This window comes from Dipodomys merriami, unplaced genomic scaffold (assembly GCF_024711535.1).
Source record: "Dipodomys merriami isolate MVZ:Mamm:240054 unplaced genomic scaffold, mDipMer1.0.p SCAF_90, whole genome shotgun sequence".
In the NCBI taxonomy this organism is placed as follows: Eukaryota; Metazoa; Chordata; class Mammalia; order Rodentia; family Heteromyidae; genus Dipodomys; species Dipodomys merriami.
Genome location: NW_027206513.1, coordinates 3,413,125 through 3,431,534, shown reverse-complemented (window position 1 = coordinate 3,431,534; position 18,410 = coordinate 3,413,125). Strand labels below are relative to the sequence as shown.

Genomic DNA, 18,410 nt, shown 5'->3' with positions numbered 1-18,410 from the left:
TGCTGTAAGTTGTAGACATTTATTAAAAATAAAAATAAAAGGAAACAACACAAATTATTTAAAGGGGTTGAGCTCCTTCCGCTAGAAAAAGTCCAGGTAGTGTCAGAAGTGTTAGGTGTATTCATAGCTCTTTGTTTGGTAGCTATCTACCCCATCTGGTCCAAGAGCACCTCAGTTAATGCCCATCAATGCAGGGAAATTGTTAACAGAGGCTCTATCCTTCCTTTAAATGCAGTGGTCACTCAACAGCTCTAGGGAACTCATTTACACAGAGAAAGACAGGGGAGAAACAAGTCAACTTAAAAAAAAAGAATTAATTTTATTGTAAAGGTAATGTTCAGAGGGGTTACAATTACATAAGTAAGGTAATGAGTAAATTTCTTTTTGAACAGTGTTACCCCCTCCCTCATTTTCTCCTCCTTTCCTTCTCTCCCAAACCCGCCTCCCAAGTTGTAAAGTTCATTTCCAACATAGTGTCCAGTGAGTATCGCTGTTGCATTGATTCACCTTTTGTCCCACCGGTTCTGTGTTTTCCTTTCCCTTCCTCCAATCAGATAAACTTATATACAAGACAAAGAATACCAAAATCAGAAACAGTGACCACAGGGAATAAACTAGAAAGGAAAATTATGCTAGACAAGAGCAATAACTTGCAAACAGTACACTAAAAAAGAAAGAAAGAGAAAATGACAACAAAAACCCTCTTTTTTCCATAACATGGAGTTCATTTAGATTATCATCATTTTATATGGTCATATATACATAGCTATTGGGCTATTGTAATCCTCTGTTAGGACTATCCTAAACTAATTATTTCAAATGAGGGAAACCATGGAGCCTATGTTTCTTTGGGTCTGGCTTACTTCACTTAATATGATTTTTTTTTTCCCAAGTCTTTCTATTTCCTTTTGAATGAGGCTGTGTGATTCTTTCTGATGGGAGCATAGAATTCTATTGTGGATATATACGACATTTTCTTGATCCATTCATCTACTAAGGGGCATCTGGGTTGATTCCATATCTTAGTTATGGTAAATAATGCTGCAATGAGCATGGTGGTGCTGGTAGCTTTAGTGTGACCTTGTTTGTGATCATTTGAGTAAATGCCCAGGAGTGGTATTGCTGGGTCATAGGGAAATTCTATATTTAGTCATTTAAGGAACCTCTATACAAATAATAACAGATGCTGGCAGGGATGTGGCCAAAAGGGAACACTGTTCATGGGGATGTAAACATGTTCAACCACTCTGGAAAGCCTACGTTTTTATAGGAACTATGGGAAAAATAGCATCAGGGAGTGCTGTGTTGTCATCAAGAAAAATATCATATCAAACAGGTTACCTAAGGGCAGAAAGCAAAGATGTCAGCAGAAGGTCCCTGGAAATTATTGGTATGCTTCAGAAAACAATATCTCCATTTTTCCAAAACAGAGGGACAAGTAAAAATATGATTAAAATATGCAAAGTCATAACAGGACTATATAAATTATTAATGTCAATTGATATAATCTATGAACAAACTTTGTTAAGAAAGATTGGAAAAAGGACAACCCTTCCAAATAAATAACCTTTTTCATGGGAAAAACTCACAGGGATTCACACAGCCCTGGCCAGTTGTGGCAAAGGGATTTTTGAGCTGTCTGTGTTCCTGTCTTGTGTTCCTATGTACTGAACTATGGACTAGACTTCTTATTAATGGCAACCTGTTTGTCTCTCCTTACTTCCCTCCTCCACCCCTGCTCCAGTGTTTTCCCAGTGAACTTGCTGATTCCTTTCAGGAGTAAAAGACTTTTTGTAAGACTATTTTATAAACTGTAAATTTTCTTATAAATGCAAGAAATCAATATCATGACCATAATTTCTTACTACAGTAATAAAAGTGACAATGAGAGGAGAAAAAATATTCCAAAAAACTCACTCCTCTGGAGACACAGTGCTAACACTTTAGATGAAAGCATTATAAACAATAAGGTATCAACAGTTCTTCATCCAACCACTAAAGAATACAAACTTTACTGAAAGAGAAGCCAAACCTAGGGAAGCAGGACTCAGTTGCCTTTTTGGTCTCTCCTTTTTGCTGGAACTTCTGTGTTTCTTTTAGTAGTTAGGTTTCAAAGGGTCTTGATACAACACCACAGAGCAATGTATCTGAAAATCCAGAGATCTGGACATAAAATGAGGCAGTTATCATCCTCATTCTCAAGTGATGCCTTATTGGGAGCAGGGGAAGGGCAAGTCATCCTTGAGTTGAGAATTCAACAACAGATTCTCTCTTCTTGATCTAGCTAAGATTTTACTGGATTTCCCTTTTAACCTGGTTTCTGTTCTTGAAAATTGGGCACAATTGTGACAATTCGGCCTCTTCTTGTTGGGTGGATTTGAATGACCATGTCATCCAGACTTCAAGAACTAAAATGGAGGAAGAAAAGACAGGATTTTCTTCATGGGAAGCATTCCCCAACATCAGACTGACCTTAATACACTGCAGTCAATTCAAAGTCAGTAATGTAGGTCTGCCCCAGTTCTTGGGTCATAAAGAGTGGACAGCCCCCTTTGGAGCAAATGCCAATGAACCAGCCAGGGAAGGCCACAGACTCAAAGGCTGAGGTCCTGGCACTCACACTGTGGTAGAAAAGAAAGGGCTTCACAGGCTCTGTTTGGTTGTACAGCTCCATTATGGTCCCTTCCTAGAGGATGAAAAGGAGATCCCAGTGGAAAACATTACTGCCAGAATAGTTCCACATTCCCTTGCCTACTAATATTCCTGTCCAAAGTCACATTCCCCATTCTCTAAAGCAAGCCTGGACACATCTGGTGGTGGAGATGAGCCACATATCTTAGTGTTCTTAATGTAAGTCTCTGAGAGAAGATACTGACACCAAAGTTTCTGAAATGACAAAGCACTGGTTTAGCTACCGTCTCTTGCCTACAAAAGGAGAAGCCCAAAGAATATTTACAAAATAGTTGCCATGAATTTTGATAAAAATGTAAACATTTTAGTCAGATCTCTCCAATCATAGCACTATTGATATTTTGGATGGGACAATTCTTTGTTGTCAGGTTCACAATTCTCTGTTGTGCTTTGGAGGATGTTGAATAGCATTTCTGTCTTCTACCAGGTAAACACAAGTAGCATACCATAGTCTTTTGTTGTGATAACCAAAAGGATCCAGATGTTGACAAATGAGCAAATTATCACTAGGTGAAACCATTATTTTATGTCTTTCCAACAAATACAGTGTCTGCCTATACTTGTTTACCAAAAATGTTGAGAGTCTTCCTAGAATGCCCAGAGGACTAGTTTAATTATTTCATTATAATCTATAGTAATTTAGCAATGGGAAAATCACAATTGTTAAAGATGTTTGCAATAGAGATTTCTTTGTTCACTTAATATTGTGACTATGTTTTGTCAGTTGGACATTTTAAGATGACAGGATATGGTAGTGAGTGCTTGTAATTCCAAGGGAGACTGAAGCAGGAAGATCATAAGTTTGAGGCAAACCAGGGTTACACATTGAATTCAAGGATAGCATGGGTTATATAGTGAGACACTGCCTAAAAGGGAGACAGACAGACAGAGACAGAGAGAGCTTTTAAAAAGATAAAAGAAAAGGCTGGGTGCCGGTGGCTCACACCTGTAATCCTAGCTACTCACAAGGCTGAGATCTGAGGATCACAGTTCAAAGCCAGCCCTGACAGGAAAGTCCATGAGACTCTTATCTTAAATAAACTACCAGAAAACCAGAATTGGGCTATGGCTCAAGTGGTAGAGCTCTAGCCTTGAGCTGAAGAACTCAGGGACAGCACCCTGGCCCAGAGTTCAAGCCCCATGACCAGCAAAAAAAAAAAAAAAAAAAAAGAATTATCATTTCAGTAGAAACACCTACACATATTTTTAGAAGTTAATTATCACAAAGTAAATGCCTTTATTAAAATCTTCTCTTTCTTTTTTTTTTTTTTTTTTTTTTTTTTTTGTCGGTTGTGAGACTTGAACTGTGGGCCTCGGTGCTGTCCCTCAGCTCTTCAGCTCAAGGCTAGCGCTCTACCACTTGAGCCACAGTGCCACTTCCAGCCTTTTCTATTTATGTGCTGAGGAATCAAACCCAGGGCCTCTTGCGAGTGAGGCAAACACTCTACCACTGAGCCATCTTCCCAGCTCTGAATGATAGCTCTTGAAAGCTAGGCTCCAGGGATTCATGATTGTAATCCTAGCTACTCAGAAGGCTGAGATCTGAGGATTGTGGTTTAAAGCCAGACCAGGCAAGAAAGTCCATGAGACTTTTATCTCCAATTAGTGAGCAAAAAGCCAGAAGTGGAACTGTGGCTAAAGTGGTAGAGTGCTAGCCTTGAGCAAATAAGTTGAGGGACACTGCCCAGGAGTCCAATACCCTTACTGGCACAAAAAAAAAGTATAACTCTCTTTTCTTCCTTGCCTACTTACTTTCATAAAATAAACAGCATTGTATTCATGAACTGCTCTGTTGAATGGCAACTCCTTTGTACAATTATCTAAAGAAAGTAAAATCTATTTTAAAACATAAATAGTAAAAATGTAAGTGGTTTAGCAAGTGAGATTCAAAACATCCATAAAACATTTTCTTATTCTTTCACAGTACCTGAAGCCACCAGAGAACCAAAACTAAAGAAGCATAAGAATGATTAGTAAGTTGCCTTTAAAAATATCCTAAAGTCAGTTTCCATCAAGTGAGCACCCTATAGAATAACCAGGCCCTTCCCCACTAGCCATGCAATACCAGACCCTTGTTCTCAGTACTCACCTTCAGTTGCAGCACAGGCTGCTCCCCAACCTTTGTGCAGAACAGGCAATAATTTGGCTCCTTCAGCCCCAGGTACACAGGATTCCCCCTGTCCCTCTTAAGAGTATCAGGATACTTGCATGGGAGTAAGGTAACAATGACTGGAAATACAGTGCAGAAAGTGGCCTTCAGTTAACTTTGTCCAGGTAGCATCTCTGATTCAGACTTAAGGCAACAGAGATTGGACCAATCTTTATGGAAGGGTCAGTTTGCCACTCACTATGTAGCCCAGACTCTTTCCATTAGAAAAGTCATTCTCTTATAGATTCAAAAACTAATTTTAGCCGAGTGATGGTGGCTCATGCCTATAATCCTAGCTACTCAGGAGGCTGAGATCTGAGGATCACATTTCAAAGCCAGCCCAGTTAGGAAAGTGCATGAGACTCTTATCTCCAATAAACTACTAGAAAATTAGAAGTGGTGCTGTGGCTCAAGCAGTACAGCACTTACCTTGAGCTGAATAGCTGAGGGATAGCACCTAAGCCCAGAGTTCAAGCCCCACAAGCGACGAAAAAAAAACCAATTAATTTTACCATAGATTTCATACATTTGCCTGACTCCTTTTCACATTTATCATTGGCTAACCCTTCTGTCTCCATGGAGTTCACATATCTTCCCTGGTTTATTCATTTAATCACAGACAACTCTAAGACCACTATCATATGATGTTCTTCCATTCATTTGGCTCCTTCAGCCAGTAAACACACCTACTGTGAAGTGAAAGGCTGAGAAAGAACACACAACAGCACTGGACAAAGTGGCTGCCTCCCTTGGACCTTGGCCACTCACCTGGAACTGTATGTTCTTTCCTTGGGACTGCTATGAGAGTCTGGTCCTGAAGGGTCCACACATGATTACTAAGATCTTGAATGTACCTCTGCAAAGGTACTGGCATGGATAACGCTGTAGAGAAAGTAAAAATGCAACCATGTAAGAACAAGGGTACAGAATAGTCCCCTTTCCCAATTATTCACTCTCCCATAGCTTCCTTACTTTTAGCCATTATGTCAGTGGTGTTTCAACTGCCAAGCAATGAGGTTGTTTATGTGTAGATAGGCCTCAGAAGAAATAAGAAATAAGTCAGGCCCAAACTAACACAGCTTGATCCGGGTTCAGATTTAGTGAACTCTGTTGGTAATTATCTCAGCTAGGTCCTATATCCTCAGATTTCACAGGGCTCCCTCACTTTCTTGGATCAGCCTTTTGCCCAGAGAAACAGTAGCACCCGTGACTCCTGTGAAGGGCAAGAACTAGAGCCCTAAAAGGATAGAGAGTACAATGCCCCATGCCTTTTATTAATGATGAGAAGGAAGTAAGTTCTGCTTGGTTGAAGCCAGAACTGCTTGTATCCTGGTCAATTGCTGGTTCCTTATATCAGAAGACTCACTGAGGATTTATTTGAATAAATGTCAATTCAGCTTGGTTGTGACTTATCCAAGCACCTTGAAACAGGAGGGCATGGTAACCCTTTAATAGAAACAATGAGGAAATGGAGTCACAAATAGTGACTGAGGAGGGAAGCATTATGGGACTTCCCCAGGGTGAATGACTGGACTCTAATGATGTAAAATGACACACTGGAATGTTGTCTCTAACAGTGAGATCCCCTAGCAGGTCCAAGGTTGAACGAGGAGGGAACCAGTCTCCTAAGACCTAGATAAATTCTAACCACTCCTATGTAGCCTGCAGTTACCACATCCTCTGTCAATCTCAGATCAGGAAAAGTCACCCTGGGCATGCTTCTCAGAGCCAGCACAAATGTCACGAATGTTGCTTCTTTACCAAAAGAGCCTTACACAGAGCAAGGCAACTCTTAGATACCTTGTCCCCCACAGTTAACATAAGTCATTACCCTACTATACTGGGAGGAAGCTTTGGCTTCCACATGCCTCAGTGCCTGTCATTAGGTCTTCCATTGAAGGGAACAGAGATAATGCTTTTGATGCCAACCTTCAGCCCAGACTCTGAACCAGATCCGAGCCTGTGAGCTTTACACCTCCAGGGTTTGTATCTCAGGGATATCTACTTCCAACGGATACTGGTAGATAAATATCCCAGCCAACATGTCCTTTGGTAGAATAATACTAAGCCTTCTCAGAGGGCCCCTAGTGGGCTCAAACCTACTAGAGGCCTATGTGGTAGTGGCTTTGTCTCTACTTGACTTTTATGGGGTCATCTTCTGAATGAACTCTCTTTCCTTGGCATCTATCTTAGGGACAACCAAAACTAAGATCAGAGACCAGTGTTCAAAAGTTTTGCAACATTCATAAATATGTACACCCTTAATACTCGAAGTGTGGTCTACAGATGATGTGTTGGAATTATCTGACAGCTTGGCAGAATTGAAGAATCTCAAATCCTACCCTAGATTTATAGAATCAAGATCTGAAACCCAGGGGGCATTAAAACAGCTCTATGCTCCGTGTTTGTGGCACACACTCATGTTCAGTAATGTAGTTACACCAGAAAAAAAAGAAAGAGGTCATGGCTTAGGCTGAGCCTGGTACTTGGAAGTGAGTCATGAAGGTATTAGAATAAAGAGCAATAAACAACCTCATCAGACCGGATAAAATTTAATAGAAAGTTGAAGAGAGATGCCATGGTGACCTGAGGAAAATCAGGAGACACAAGGCATGTGTTAGGGGCAAGGGTAGAGAGGTTGTATGTAGCTGGAGAATTGCAAGGAATTTTGGAACATGCCTTGAGAGTTTGCGGACGTGCTTTGAGAGTTCATGGTAATGGCCTGAAAGGCCTGGTTCCTGGAGCCAGGTTTAGCCTGCATGTGAAACAGATACAAGACACCTGAGGGGTGGAGGTAGTAAGTGGGATTTCACAGTTACACTACCAGTGTGGGCTAGTGCATAGGCTAGGGAATTTCAACAAAGTCCCCTGAGGTGGGAGTGGGGGGTAGTCAGTGGGACATGCCAGGGAAGCATCATGGAGTTACTAAATCAGAGCAGATTTACATAACTAACTATGAAAACCCATTTCAAGGGGCTGGGAAGGTGGCTCAGGGGTAGAGTGCTTGCCTTGATTGCCTGAGGCCCTGGGTTCGATTCCTCAGCACCACATAAGCAAAAAGAAAAAAGCTGGAAGTAGTGCTGTGGCTCAAGTGGTAGAGTGCTAGTCTTGAGATGAAGAACTGAGGGACAGTGCTCAGGCCCTGAGTTCAGGCCCCACACTGGAACCAAAAAAAAAAAAGAAAGAAAGAAAAGAAAAGGAAAGAAAACCCATTTTAAGAAGCTATCTTATACGAAGAGAAGGGAAGGCAGGTGACTGTCCACTGAAATTCCAGCCCTGCCCTGATAGGTGGTGTGTGTCTGTCTACTTCACACCTTAGAAACCATATACATTTGTTTTCTAGTTTTATATCATACAGGGAGATTTCAAAGTGGTGGAAAATTATATAGCTAATTTTGCCTCCTGGTATCTCAATGTGTCATCAGATGCAGGTAAAGGTTTGTGAAGTTTCTCTTCAAATGTAGGGACTCTTCACTTAGGACCCTTGACTTCAATCCCAGAATAAGAATTTCTGGACAAGTCACAATGGTAAGAAAACTTGGTGGAGTTTTACTATGTGTAAAAATTATATTTTATGATATTTATTATAAAGGAATCACCATTCAACAAATCAGTTTCTAAGTAAATACATCTTGATCAATATCACCCCTTTCACCATTTTCTCCCAACCCTTCCAAACAAGTCCTTCACAAAAACTTGAGTCTTAAGCCCCACCTTAAACCTAATAAATTGTACTTTCTAGAAGAAGGTGTTTGAATTTATGAGGTATAATCTCTGGGGTTTAGTGACCAACCCAGCTGATTCTGATGTTGATTCGAAGTATGTAATAAGTCAATTTCAGCCTTTACATAATTCTATAATGCCTAGGTAGCCAGAGGTATTCCAGGCTGTCTGTTGATACACTGGAAAACTAAGAGAGCTCTGGCCTTTGACATGAAGTGTCTCAGATTTCTCCAGGACAATTTGTTCAGGAATGATTGCTGCTGATTTCTTGCATCCTATTTCATAATATCCCAGCTTCAACTGAATTTAAAAACCAAAAACCATGAGTGTCATGATTTCTAGTTCTGGTATTAAATACTACCAGAGTCATAACCACTCTATTCACCTTTCTCTCCTGAAAAGGTTCAAAGAACTGATATTATTAATAAAAATTATCAAACTATGAAAAAATGCAAAAGCATCATCCTAGCACATTGCCTACTCTCCTAAGAGTAATCTCATTGTCTGTAAATACAACTTTGCTTGGATTTACTGTTTGTTGTAAATTTGAAGAAAAAATAAAAAAGAGTATATTATTTTAATTCAATGAAGATGTAAATGACAGATGTAAATGATAGAAAACACAATATGTAAAATTAATAATCTGTCAACTAGAAGCAGAGCATATACCTCAATTCATGGAGGAAACTAGAAAAGGTAAAACTAGAGACATTGCCTCATGAAAATATAGGATTGGGGTGGGAGAATATTGCTTTTGGTCATAGATATGCATTATTTTGGTTAAAACCTTTATAAGAGGAACTTGTGGTATTAGTGGAAGGGGGTGAAATCAAAGAAAGTGATGGGCAGAAGAATGAAGAGAGGAATAGTGGAAGAATGCAGTCATAATATTTTATGTATATGTGTGTGTGTGTGTGTGTGTGTGTGTGTGTGTGTGTGTGTGTGTGTGTGTGTGTGTGTGTGTGTGTGAAAATGGAACTAGGAAAACTGAAGGGATGAGTGAGGTTGGGAAAAATGGCAAGAGTTATAAAAGTGGTGACATTGGTCAAGATGCATTATACTCATAAGCTGACACATTGAATTGAAATCCCTTTGTACAACTACTCAAAGACAATAATAAAAAAAAGTCTCAGCAACAAAAATTAATGTTTTATTAACACAAGTTACTAAGTACAGTCATTGGTTTCATTGGTGCTAGGAAGAAACTGCATCCTCTACAGTCCCTGGGCCCAGTTGTTCATGAGTTACCAGGAACTTTCTTCAGGTCCAGCAGCCATCATACTCTAGCATGGTTTAAATGGTTCTAATCATTCTAAACAGTTTACTCCTGCTGGAATCCAAAACCCCCTTGCCTGGAATCCTGGTCCCCCTACAACAATCAGTTGCTAAACATCCAAGGGAATCAAGTTGTTCAGTGCATATTAGCTTGGAGCTCCTGCTACTCAAATGTAAGGATCTGTTATATAGACAGTGAGTATTGCTGTTGCATTGGTTCATCCGATGTGGCCCAGGCCAATGATCTTCCATGGTTTCATAAACCACAAACAAATGCTTCAAAGGACACCCTAACACCACTAATCCCATCTACTTATGATTCAGTGGCCATGATGTCATGGCTTCTTTTACTACAAGATGAGATGACAGCAGCTCTGCTCACATCTGAGCACCAATGTGAAAACATCATTGAAATCATACAAATAAAATGAACTCCAAGAACTAAAAAATCTGGCATGAAGTCCTCTGACCAAGATGCCCCCTACAAACTGAGTTCAACCCCTTATATCTAAATTGAAGTTAATATTGTGTTGTTTCCCCAGGTCTGAAGTGAGGAAAATGGGTTGATCTTTCTTGGAGGAGGCAATAAACCATCCTGGAAAGGCCACAGACTCAAAGGTAGAGGTTCTACCTACCATGCTGTGGAAAAAGAGGTAGGGCTTCACTGGCTCAGGTTGGTTATACAAATCTGAAATGTTTCCTTTCTGAAATGTAAAAGATGAAAAATAGGTTATTTGAGATATTCAGCTATTTGTACAAAACAATAAATATTCCAAAGTTCAGAAAACCTGAGCCATCCATTAAATTAGGACAAGCAAAATATGTTTTAAAGGAAAAAAAGACTGAAGACACAAATATCTCACCTTCCCAATCCCCCTTCCAACCTAGAGGTATCACAGGAAGAGTATCAGGAGCATCTTAGTAAATAAGCAGATATATTTGAACAACAAACTACTACTCTTCCTGCAAAATAAGCTGAAGGAATCCTCAAAGGATTAGAGGAAAATTTGCAGAAATAAGTTTAGGAATTCCCTTACCAAGCCTCACAGTGACAGCTAAAACCATGTAAGAGTAGCTGTTAAGACAAACATGTTGTTGTTGTTGGTGGTGGTGGTGGTATGTCTGTACACACTGTCTTGGACCAGTTGCTAAAGATATGAGGAAGGTCACCACCATAAAAAAGATACAGAAATGTGTAGCAAATTAAAGGACAATCCAAAGAAACCAAGAAAGGAGCAATTAGAAAATACCTTCTCTATTGTATATAGAAATGTATAATGTGCATAGGTGTAACATTGTAAACTTAGGTAAAAATGAGTTTTTCTAAGTAAATTACATACATACAAGATCTCAGGATAGACACAAGATACTCTATAATTCAGCCACATTCTACCTTGAGTGGGAGAATTCTTCTGCTATAGGGTTTCCTCACTCAGCTAGTGACTTCCATTTATCTTATTCTTTGGTTAGCTTCAGCCTTAGTCATCCTTAATGCCTCTACCACTTCTTCTTCTATCCCACTTAAAACTTCTAAATACTCTACCCTTGAAAATTTGATTAGAAAATAATTTCTACATACCATCCTATAGCTTGGGTCCCTAGTACATCACCCATCCCTGCTCCTGCTTCCTGAGGACTGAGAAATGAACACTGTCTAAACTCACCAACTTACTGGCATTTCCTAGCCATTCTCTTTGCTCTCAGGTGCTCCACTGATTTTGCTTTCTGCACTCAATCATTTTTATCGGAGTATTTGCTTTAATTTCTATCATCTTAATAATCATGTTCATTCAGTGATGGGGAGGTATTCTGAGAAAAACATCACTTAGCAATGTTATCACTATGTCAACAATGTGCAATGTGCTTATTACACAGACAAAGACAGCCTCATCATTAGGAAGTTGTGTACAGTGCTAAAGCATTGTTATGTGGCACATTACCGTATTTTGTTGACCTACCATCAATACCGGTGCCCCTCCAGAAAGCTCCTTGAAATAGTTGCCAATATTTGCTATCTATGATTTTTTTCTCACAATTTCTTTCTTAAACTTACTCCATCTGGCTTCAATCTCTAATTCTGCACCACTGTACCAACACTCTTCTCACCAAGTCCCCTAATGACCCACACATTGCCATATGCAATGGTCAACCCTAAGTCTTCATCTGAGGACAAAAGTACAACGAGTAAGTTTTCAGGCAGGATAGAACTGAAAATGTACTTCATCTGACTGAGAATGGCATTCATACTGTCAGCAAAGCTTATTATCTTCATTGAAAAGAGTTCTAGTCTGACTCCTGGGGACTTTCACCTTTGCCTCCCTTCCACAAGTCTGTGTTCAACCTGGAACAAGAGTAATCCTTTTAGCACTAAGTCCATTCATGTCATTCTTCTGTTGAAATTATTCTGGGTTTGTCATTTTCACTTAGATCATAAGGCTCAGTCCTTATAGAAGATGAAAAGGCTCTTTTCAAACTACTTTTCACTCTCTGAATTTCTCCTTCTACTTCTACATACTTGTTTACTCTAGTCTTTGCACTTGCCTTCACTTGGACACCCTGCTGACTAACTTTCCTGCCTCCTTCTACTCTGCTAAAATTTCACTTCAGTGACATGTGCTGCACCATTTGTCACTGTAACTTGACTCCACTTGTATTTCTGGGACTCTGAGTCCTTGTTCTGTTCTGATTTGTTTTGTTGTATTATGTTTTTTGGGTTATTTTTAGAAGGAATAATGCCCTTTAATGTATCACAAATCTACCTATTATTATATTTATTATTTCCTCTGTCTATCCTTCCTTAGAAACTAAGGCCAGGGTTCTTTACCATTCTATGTAGAGTTATGTCTCAAGTCCCAGTTCAATGTTGGAAGCAAGTTAAGTACTCACACATTTTCAAATTGAATTGGATCTAGTTGAATTAAATGAATCAAAATAAACTTTATGGAATAAATATATATTATATACATATCTATATGTGTGTATTTTATGTCTAAACATATATACATGTTTGTGCATGAAGATATAGACATATATCTCTATTTATATATATATAAACACATATAGACATATCTATATAAAACAAACAGGAGGGCTTAGGAATTGGAATTATAAAGGTTGATATTTCAGAATATGCTATAGAATGACAATGTAGCAAAAAAGACTAAAATGTAGTGATGGACTGGGAGATTATACCAAGAAATTCTCCTACAGCATAGCACAAATAAACAAATCAATAGTGAAATGACAGAAAGTATAAAACTAGGTGAGATGTTATGAAACATGAAGTGAAATCTAACATTCCAAAGACTTTTGAATAGGAATTCCAAAAGGTGAGATAAAGCAGAACTGAGGAGAGACCACTCTTCGAAAAACAATCCAGGGAGCATCTTGAAATGAGAAAAGGGCAGAAGTCCTCCTCTAGTGAGAGGCAGGGTAAACTAACGTCTATCTCATGTACATGACACAAAAGGAAATTATGAATAAATACGATTAGGAAAATAAGAATATTTCTCTTTCCATTTTAAAATTCGATCTCCTGCCAAATGAAGTTTGTGTCAGGAAAAACTGGCTTTTTAAACAGTTTTGTTCTTAGGAACTGACCTTTAGCTTCAGTGTGGGCTGTCTTCCAGCAGACTCACAACACAGGCACATAGCTGGATTCTTGATTCCTAAATAAATGGGAGTCCCTTTGTTTTTCTCAAGGGACTCTGGATATTTGCATGGGATGACAGTAACTATTACTGTAAAAATAAAAGAAGAGGGTGTCATTTCCCTTTTGAATCAGAAAAACAGAATCATCCTATCTGTAAGGTTTTAGGCGAGAAAAGAACGCACAGGAGGAGGTAAAAGTGAAGAAAGAAAGTTTATTGGGGTACACTACCAGGCGAACTCCCTGGTCAGGATCAGAGAGCTTGCCCAGAGTCTGGTTTTAGCAGGGTTTATATGGCTGGGATCAGCAGGAACTTTTAGCATGTAACTTGTTTTGCAAGTTTGAATAGTTTCGGGCTAGTGCCCCTGAAGAATGATTGGGACAAGTGGTGTAGAAGGAAGTGAATTTTCTTGGCTGCTTCTGCCCTCCAGTGGCCTGTCACTATCAATTCTACCTGACTTAGCAGGGCAGTATTGGCTTCTAAGTGAGACCCATCAAATACCCAACTACCATATCCATCCATTCTCTGATCCATCCATCCCATATAACAAAGACTGCCCTACTAAGTAGAGCACAGAGTTAAATAGATGGCCCATCCCCTTTATCCTTAAGATTTTAACACCTAGTGTAAGCACCTGGAGACAGAGAAGTTTCTATCTCAACAGCTCCTTTGATCTTTGGAGAGTTCTATTAGCATGTTCTGCCTAATGTAATATGGAAATTCCTTTCCTGTGGTATTCGCCTATCTGCAACCCTGAAGTCATGAAGAACACGTTATTCCTCTTCTACAGGAAAAAATGGCAGCTTTGGATAAATAAAAGTATCTCCATTATTCCCCAAAACACTCCACCATATCTGAATTCTTTTGTCTCATCTGAGGAAAACCACTCACTTATTACTTTTTCAAAAAAGAGTGAATATTCCCCCTTTCAGGTAGTCACCACTTTTTATGACATGTAATTACTGTACTTATTTATGGGTTATAATGAGATGATTTGAGGCATGTGTACATACTATGTGATATTAATCAAATCCAGGTAATTAGAATATCCACTATGTCATATACTCCACTTATTTGTGGGGAAAACATCCAAATATCTCATTTCTTGTCATTTTGGAACATACATTGCTGTTTACTCCAGTCACCCTACTAAACAACAGACCATTGGCACTGATGCTTTTACAAAAGGCCATGCCAATGTGAGAGCCAAACAGCCATATGAAAACCACTCACCTGAATTCACATCTTTACTCCGTGGGGCTACCACCAAGTTCTCACCCTGAAGGATCCACACCTGATGATCTAAATCAGAGACCTTCACATGCTGAACATTATGGGAGGCTGCTGTTTAGATGGAAATAAGCAAAAGATGCATGAAGATCAAAATTACTTGCCTCGACACTAGGAGAAAAATCACCCAATCCAGATCAGGGACTTCAAAACTAGCAGCCCTCTTGTGACTTATAAACCCAAGCTTTCTTTCCAGGGAAGATTCATGGATTCCCATGAGGAGATCAAGGGCTACCAAGGGTGATAACTACTGTAAGAGGATAAAGCACCAAGACAGATGTAACAAGCATTCCAACAGCATATCTGTGTCAAGGCCCAATTGCTCTCTTTGGAGCCAGCTGTGTTTAGCTTAATTCTAGGGCCTGAAGCTAGAGTAATGCATGCGCAATGGTCCTTACCCTCTACATGTTCAAGGCCCAGTCACAGGTGAAAAGCATCAGGGGGTAATATGGGCCATTCATAGAAAAGACTAAAGAATGCTGAAGTGTCCAAAGGACATAGCTGTGAGTAGAGTACAAATAGCTCAGCCCTCCAAAACCCCATCTAAATATTACCTCCTATGTCACCCATGTGAGATTGTATCAGCACCTGGAGAGACAATAATGAGAGAGATGAAATATTTCTTAGACCTTCCCAGGACCCTGGTCCCTCAGGCTCTCATTCTAGACTAGAAGCTAGGATGCTTGGCCTAATATGAGGACCAGAAAGTTTGAATTACCTCTTGGGATAAAACGTCAAGGGAGGGGTGAACATGCAGAATTTTCCTCTATCCAGAAATTTTCTCCCTAAAGTTTTCCTCCACCAACATTATCCCTCTATTAAGTGCCAAGGGCAAGTGTGACATTTGATCGTACATCCTCCACAGGGCCCTGGATTCCTTAGTTTCCTCTTTCCAATGACCCCTCCCCTCTACCAACATCTGTTTCTGCCCTAGGGGTAAGGAAAAGGTCTATACCAAGCAGCTCTGTCAGAATCCCAGAAACTCCTCAGTGAGAGACATCAAATCCCACACAGGCCAAGACCCACAGCCCCCCTGGCATGGCCCTATCCTTTCACTGAGCCTCAAAGTACAGACGGCTCCAAGATCAGAGGGCTTTCCAACTATGGTCTATACCTGACAAGGCAGTCCAAGGCACTGGATCACAGCTCCAGCAGCTTCTATGAGGAGTGATTGGCTCTAATGGACTGAGCATTTATCTGGATGAGCAAGAAGGGAGGCACCGGCTTCTTCCGTGGCATATGACAAAACATTAAAGAAATCCAGTTTCTCCTTTCAGAAGGTCCCAGGAAGCTTAGATGAAGCAATCTCAAAGTCGCACAAGTATGACTTGTCTGGGCTCTTTGACTCAAATGCTGAGCAAAGCCAAAATCAGACACAAGGAAATGAGTTGATGACAGACCTTAGGTTTCTCACAAAGGGAAAACGAAGGGACTTCCCCAACATTCGGCTCTCTTGACATGTCACTCTAGAGTTAGGAATGTAAATGCCAGGCAGCTTCGTGACTGAGACTCCAATGGCAATCTGACCCTTTATAGTCAGGTTAAAGGGATCCAAACAGTCTCCTTGCTCAGTCTTTAATAATTTCTATCCTTATTTCCTTTCTGGACTAAGAGGAACATGGTCCTATCCGGTTGAGGTCCCAATCCTATTATTTATACACCTCAAACTCAAGCTTAGTGAATTCCTTTTGCCAGCTGATGATCCCCTCTATTATCTGTCTGTTGACATATCTCCGTTCTTGGTATGCTCACCAAAAAATAACAGTATCTACAACACCCTGCCATTTGGCGTCTAAATTTCTCTGGTCTTATTTAAGTGGGATCCTGTCTAGAAAACATAACTCATGGTAGGAATTGCAAACAAAGAGAACTAAATATAAGGACTTTATATACTTACGTTGAAAGGATAAGAAATAAAAAGGAAGCTGGGCATTAGTGGCTCACACCTGTATTCTTAGCTACTCAGGAGACAGATCTGAGGACTGATGTTCAAATGAGAAAGGCAGACAAATTAGAAAGACTCTTCAATTAACCAGTAAAACCAGACTGGAGGCATGGCTAAAGATGTAGAGCACTCACTGTGAGAAAAAAATGCTGAGCAAGAATTCAAGGACCTGAATTGAAGCCCCAATACTGGCAAAAAAAAAAAAAGAAAGAAAAAAGAAAAAAAGAAACAGTTATTTATTTCTGTGGTATCCTAAATAATTAGCAACTATGGGGGAAAACAAAAGGGAAAAACCTGGGAGTTCAACTGAAAGATTTTAGGACTGATCTCAGGAAAGGGATGTATCTTTGACCAAACTGTTGCTCAGATCCCAAAAAAGAGTGTGAAGTCTAGTGGATGCATGGGACACAAAGGTGGAGAAGAGCTATCAACTAGCAGATGTTCAGAGGGTCCATGTGACTCAACCTGGAGAATTGGATTTTCTTTGATCAAAAAGCCTCTAATATGCCCAAATGAAAACCGCAAAACCTTCATAGTCTGGTGATATGTACCCTGCCCCCACAGCTTCAGCCTCTTACTCCAACTTGGTCCTGACCCTTCAATACCTTCATAGTATAAAGACACTCCAGCCCTCCTCCAAATACCCAGCACCAGAATTCATGGTAAAATCCCTAGTTTAAACTTTAGTATGAATGAATGGCATTAAATTAGAGGAAATAGAAATAGGCTAGGTACTTTATTAGTAAAAGAAACTCACTTAGCTCACAGTCTTGCAGCTGAAAGTCCAACAGCAGGTGAAACCTGTTGATTCAGCCTCTGGTAAAAGCCTCTTGGTGGATAGAAAAAAAAAATCATGAGCTGTAGAAAACAATCTCATGGAGAGAAGCCAGAGTGGGAAAAGCCAGCTCTTTTATAGCAACACTGTCACAAGAACTAACTTGAATTCCACAAAAGCTATGTTTATCCCTTCATTGGGCATGACATCAAATGATCTAATCACCTCATAAAAGTCCCACCAGTTCCCAGCATATACACACAGATGACCACACTCCCAACACATGTATGTCCTTGGGGGACATACTCAAACCATATCCAAACTATAGCAACAAGGGGTGATGGTAAAAGGGAAGTTGGTTGAACATTGAATGGTACAGAGACCCAATGAAATGGCCTAGAACTTTTATCTTAAGAATGGTGGAGATGGATATTAGGATTGCCTAGTAGTCAGCTTTACTTGGGTCAATTTGATGTTAGGTACAAGTGTAAATATCATAGTTTTGCTATGCTAACACTATGCAGTTACCTAATGCTTTTTGTTAAAATTATTATGTGGATGAGCAGAGTAGCTCACTAGCTATGTACATATGATAATACAAGATCATGCTAAGGGAAATGAACTCCAAGACATGGACTCAAGAAGGTTTTTCTTTGTTGTTGTTTTTAAAATACTATGTGATTTTTTCTTTTGTGGCCCCCCACCCTCTTGTTTATTTCCTGTTGTCACTGTAATTGATTTTGGTACCCTGGGTATTGTATATCTGTTTATCTGAATTGGGGAAGGGAAGGAGAACAACAAAATGGTGAAACAAAGGAGAATCAATGCAATAGTGATACTCACAAGACAATATGTTAGAAATGATCTGTACAAATTGAGGGGGGGAGAAGGAGAGGGAAAGTGGGAGAAAAA

At 39.8% G+C, this 18,410-nt stretch overlaps 2 protein-coding genes across 2 annotated transcripts; both read right to left on the bottom strand.

The window, feature by feature from the left end:
- Positions 1–2,473: 2,473 nt before the first annotated feature.
- On the bottom strand, positions 2,474–5,822 carry LOC138821205 (interleukin-36 alpha-like). The gene is made up of 4 exons (XM_070013298.1): positions 5,813–5,822; positions 5,609–5,722; positions 4,781–4,920; positions 2,474–2,686 (listed from the first exon to the last, which is right to left on the bottom strand). The coding sequence occupies exons 1-4, from the start codon at positions 5,820–5,822 to the stop codon at positions 2,474–2,476; spliced, it is 477 nt and encodes a 158-aa protein (XP_069869399.1).
- A 3,964-nt stretch (positions 5,823–9,786) lies between these two features.
- Il36g (interleukin 36 gamma) lies at positions 9,787–16,042 on the bottom strand. The gene is made up of 5 exons (XM_070013258.1): positions 15,893–16,042; positions 15,333–15,366; positions 14,722–14,832; positions 13,439–13,578; positions 9,787–10,542 (listed from the first exon to the last, which is right to left on the bottom strand). Exons 2-5 carry the CDS (start codon positions 15,346–15,348, stop codon positions 10,333–10,335), a joined length of 477 nt encoding a protein of 158 aa, XP_069869359.1. The 5' UTR covers positions 15,349–15,366; positions 15,893–16,042; the 3' UTR covers positions 9,787–10,332.
- Between the last annotated feature and the right edge of the window lie 2,368 nt (positions 16,043–18,410).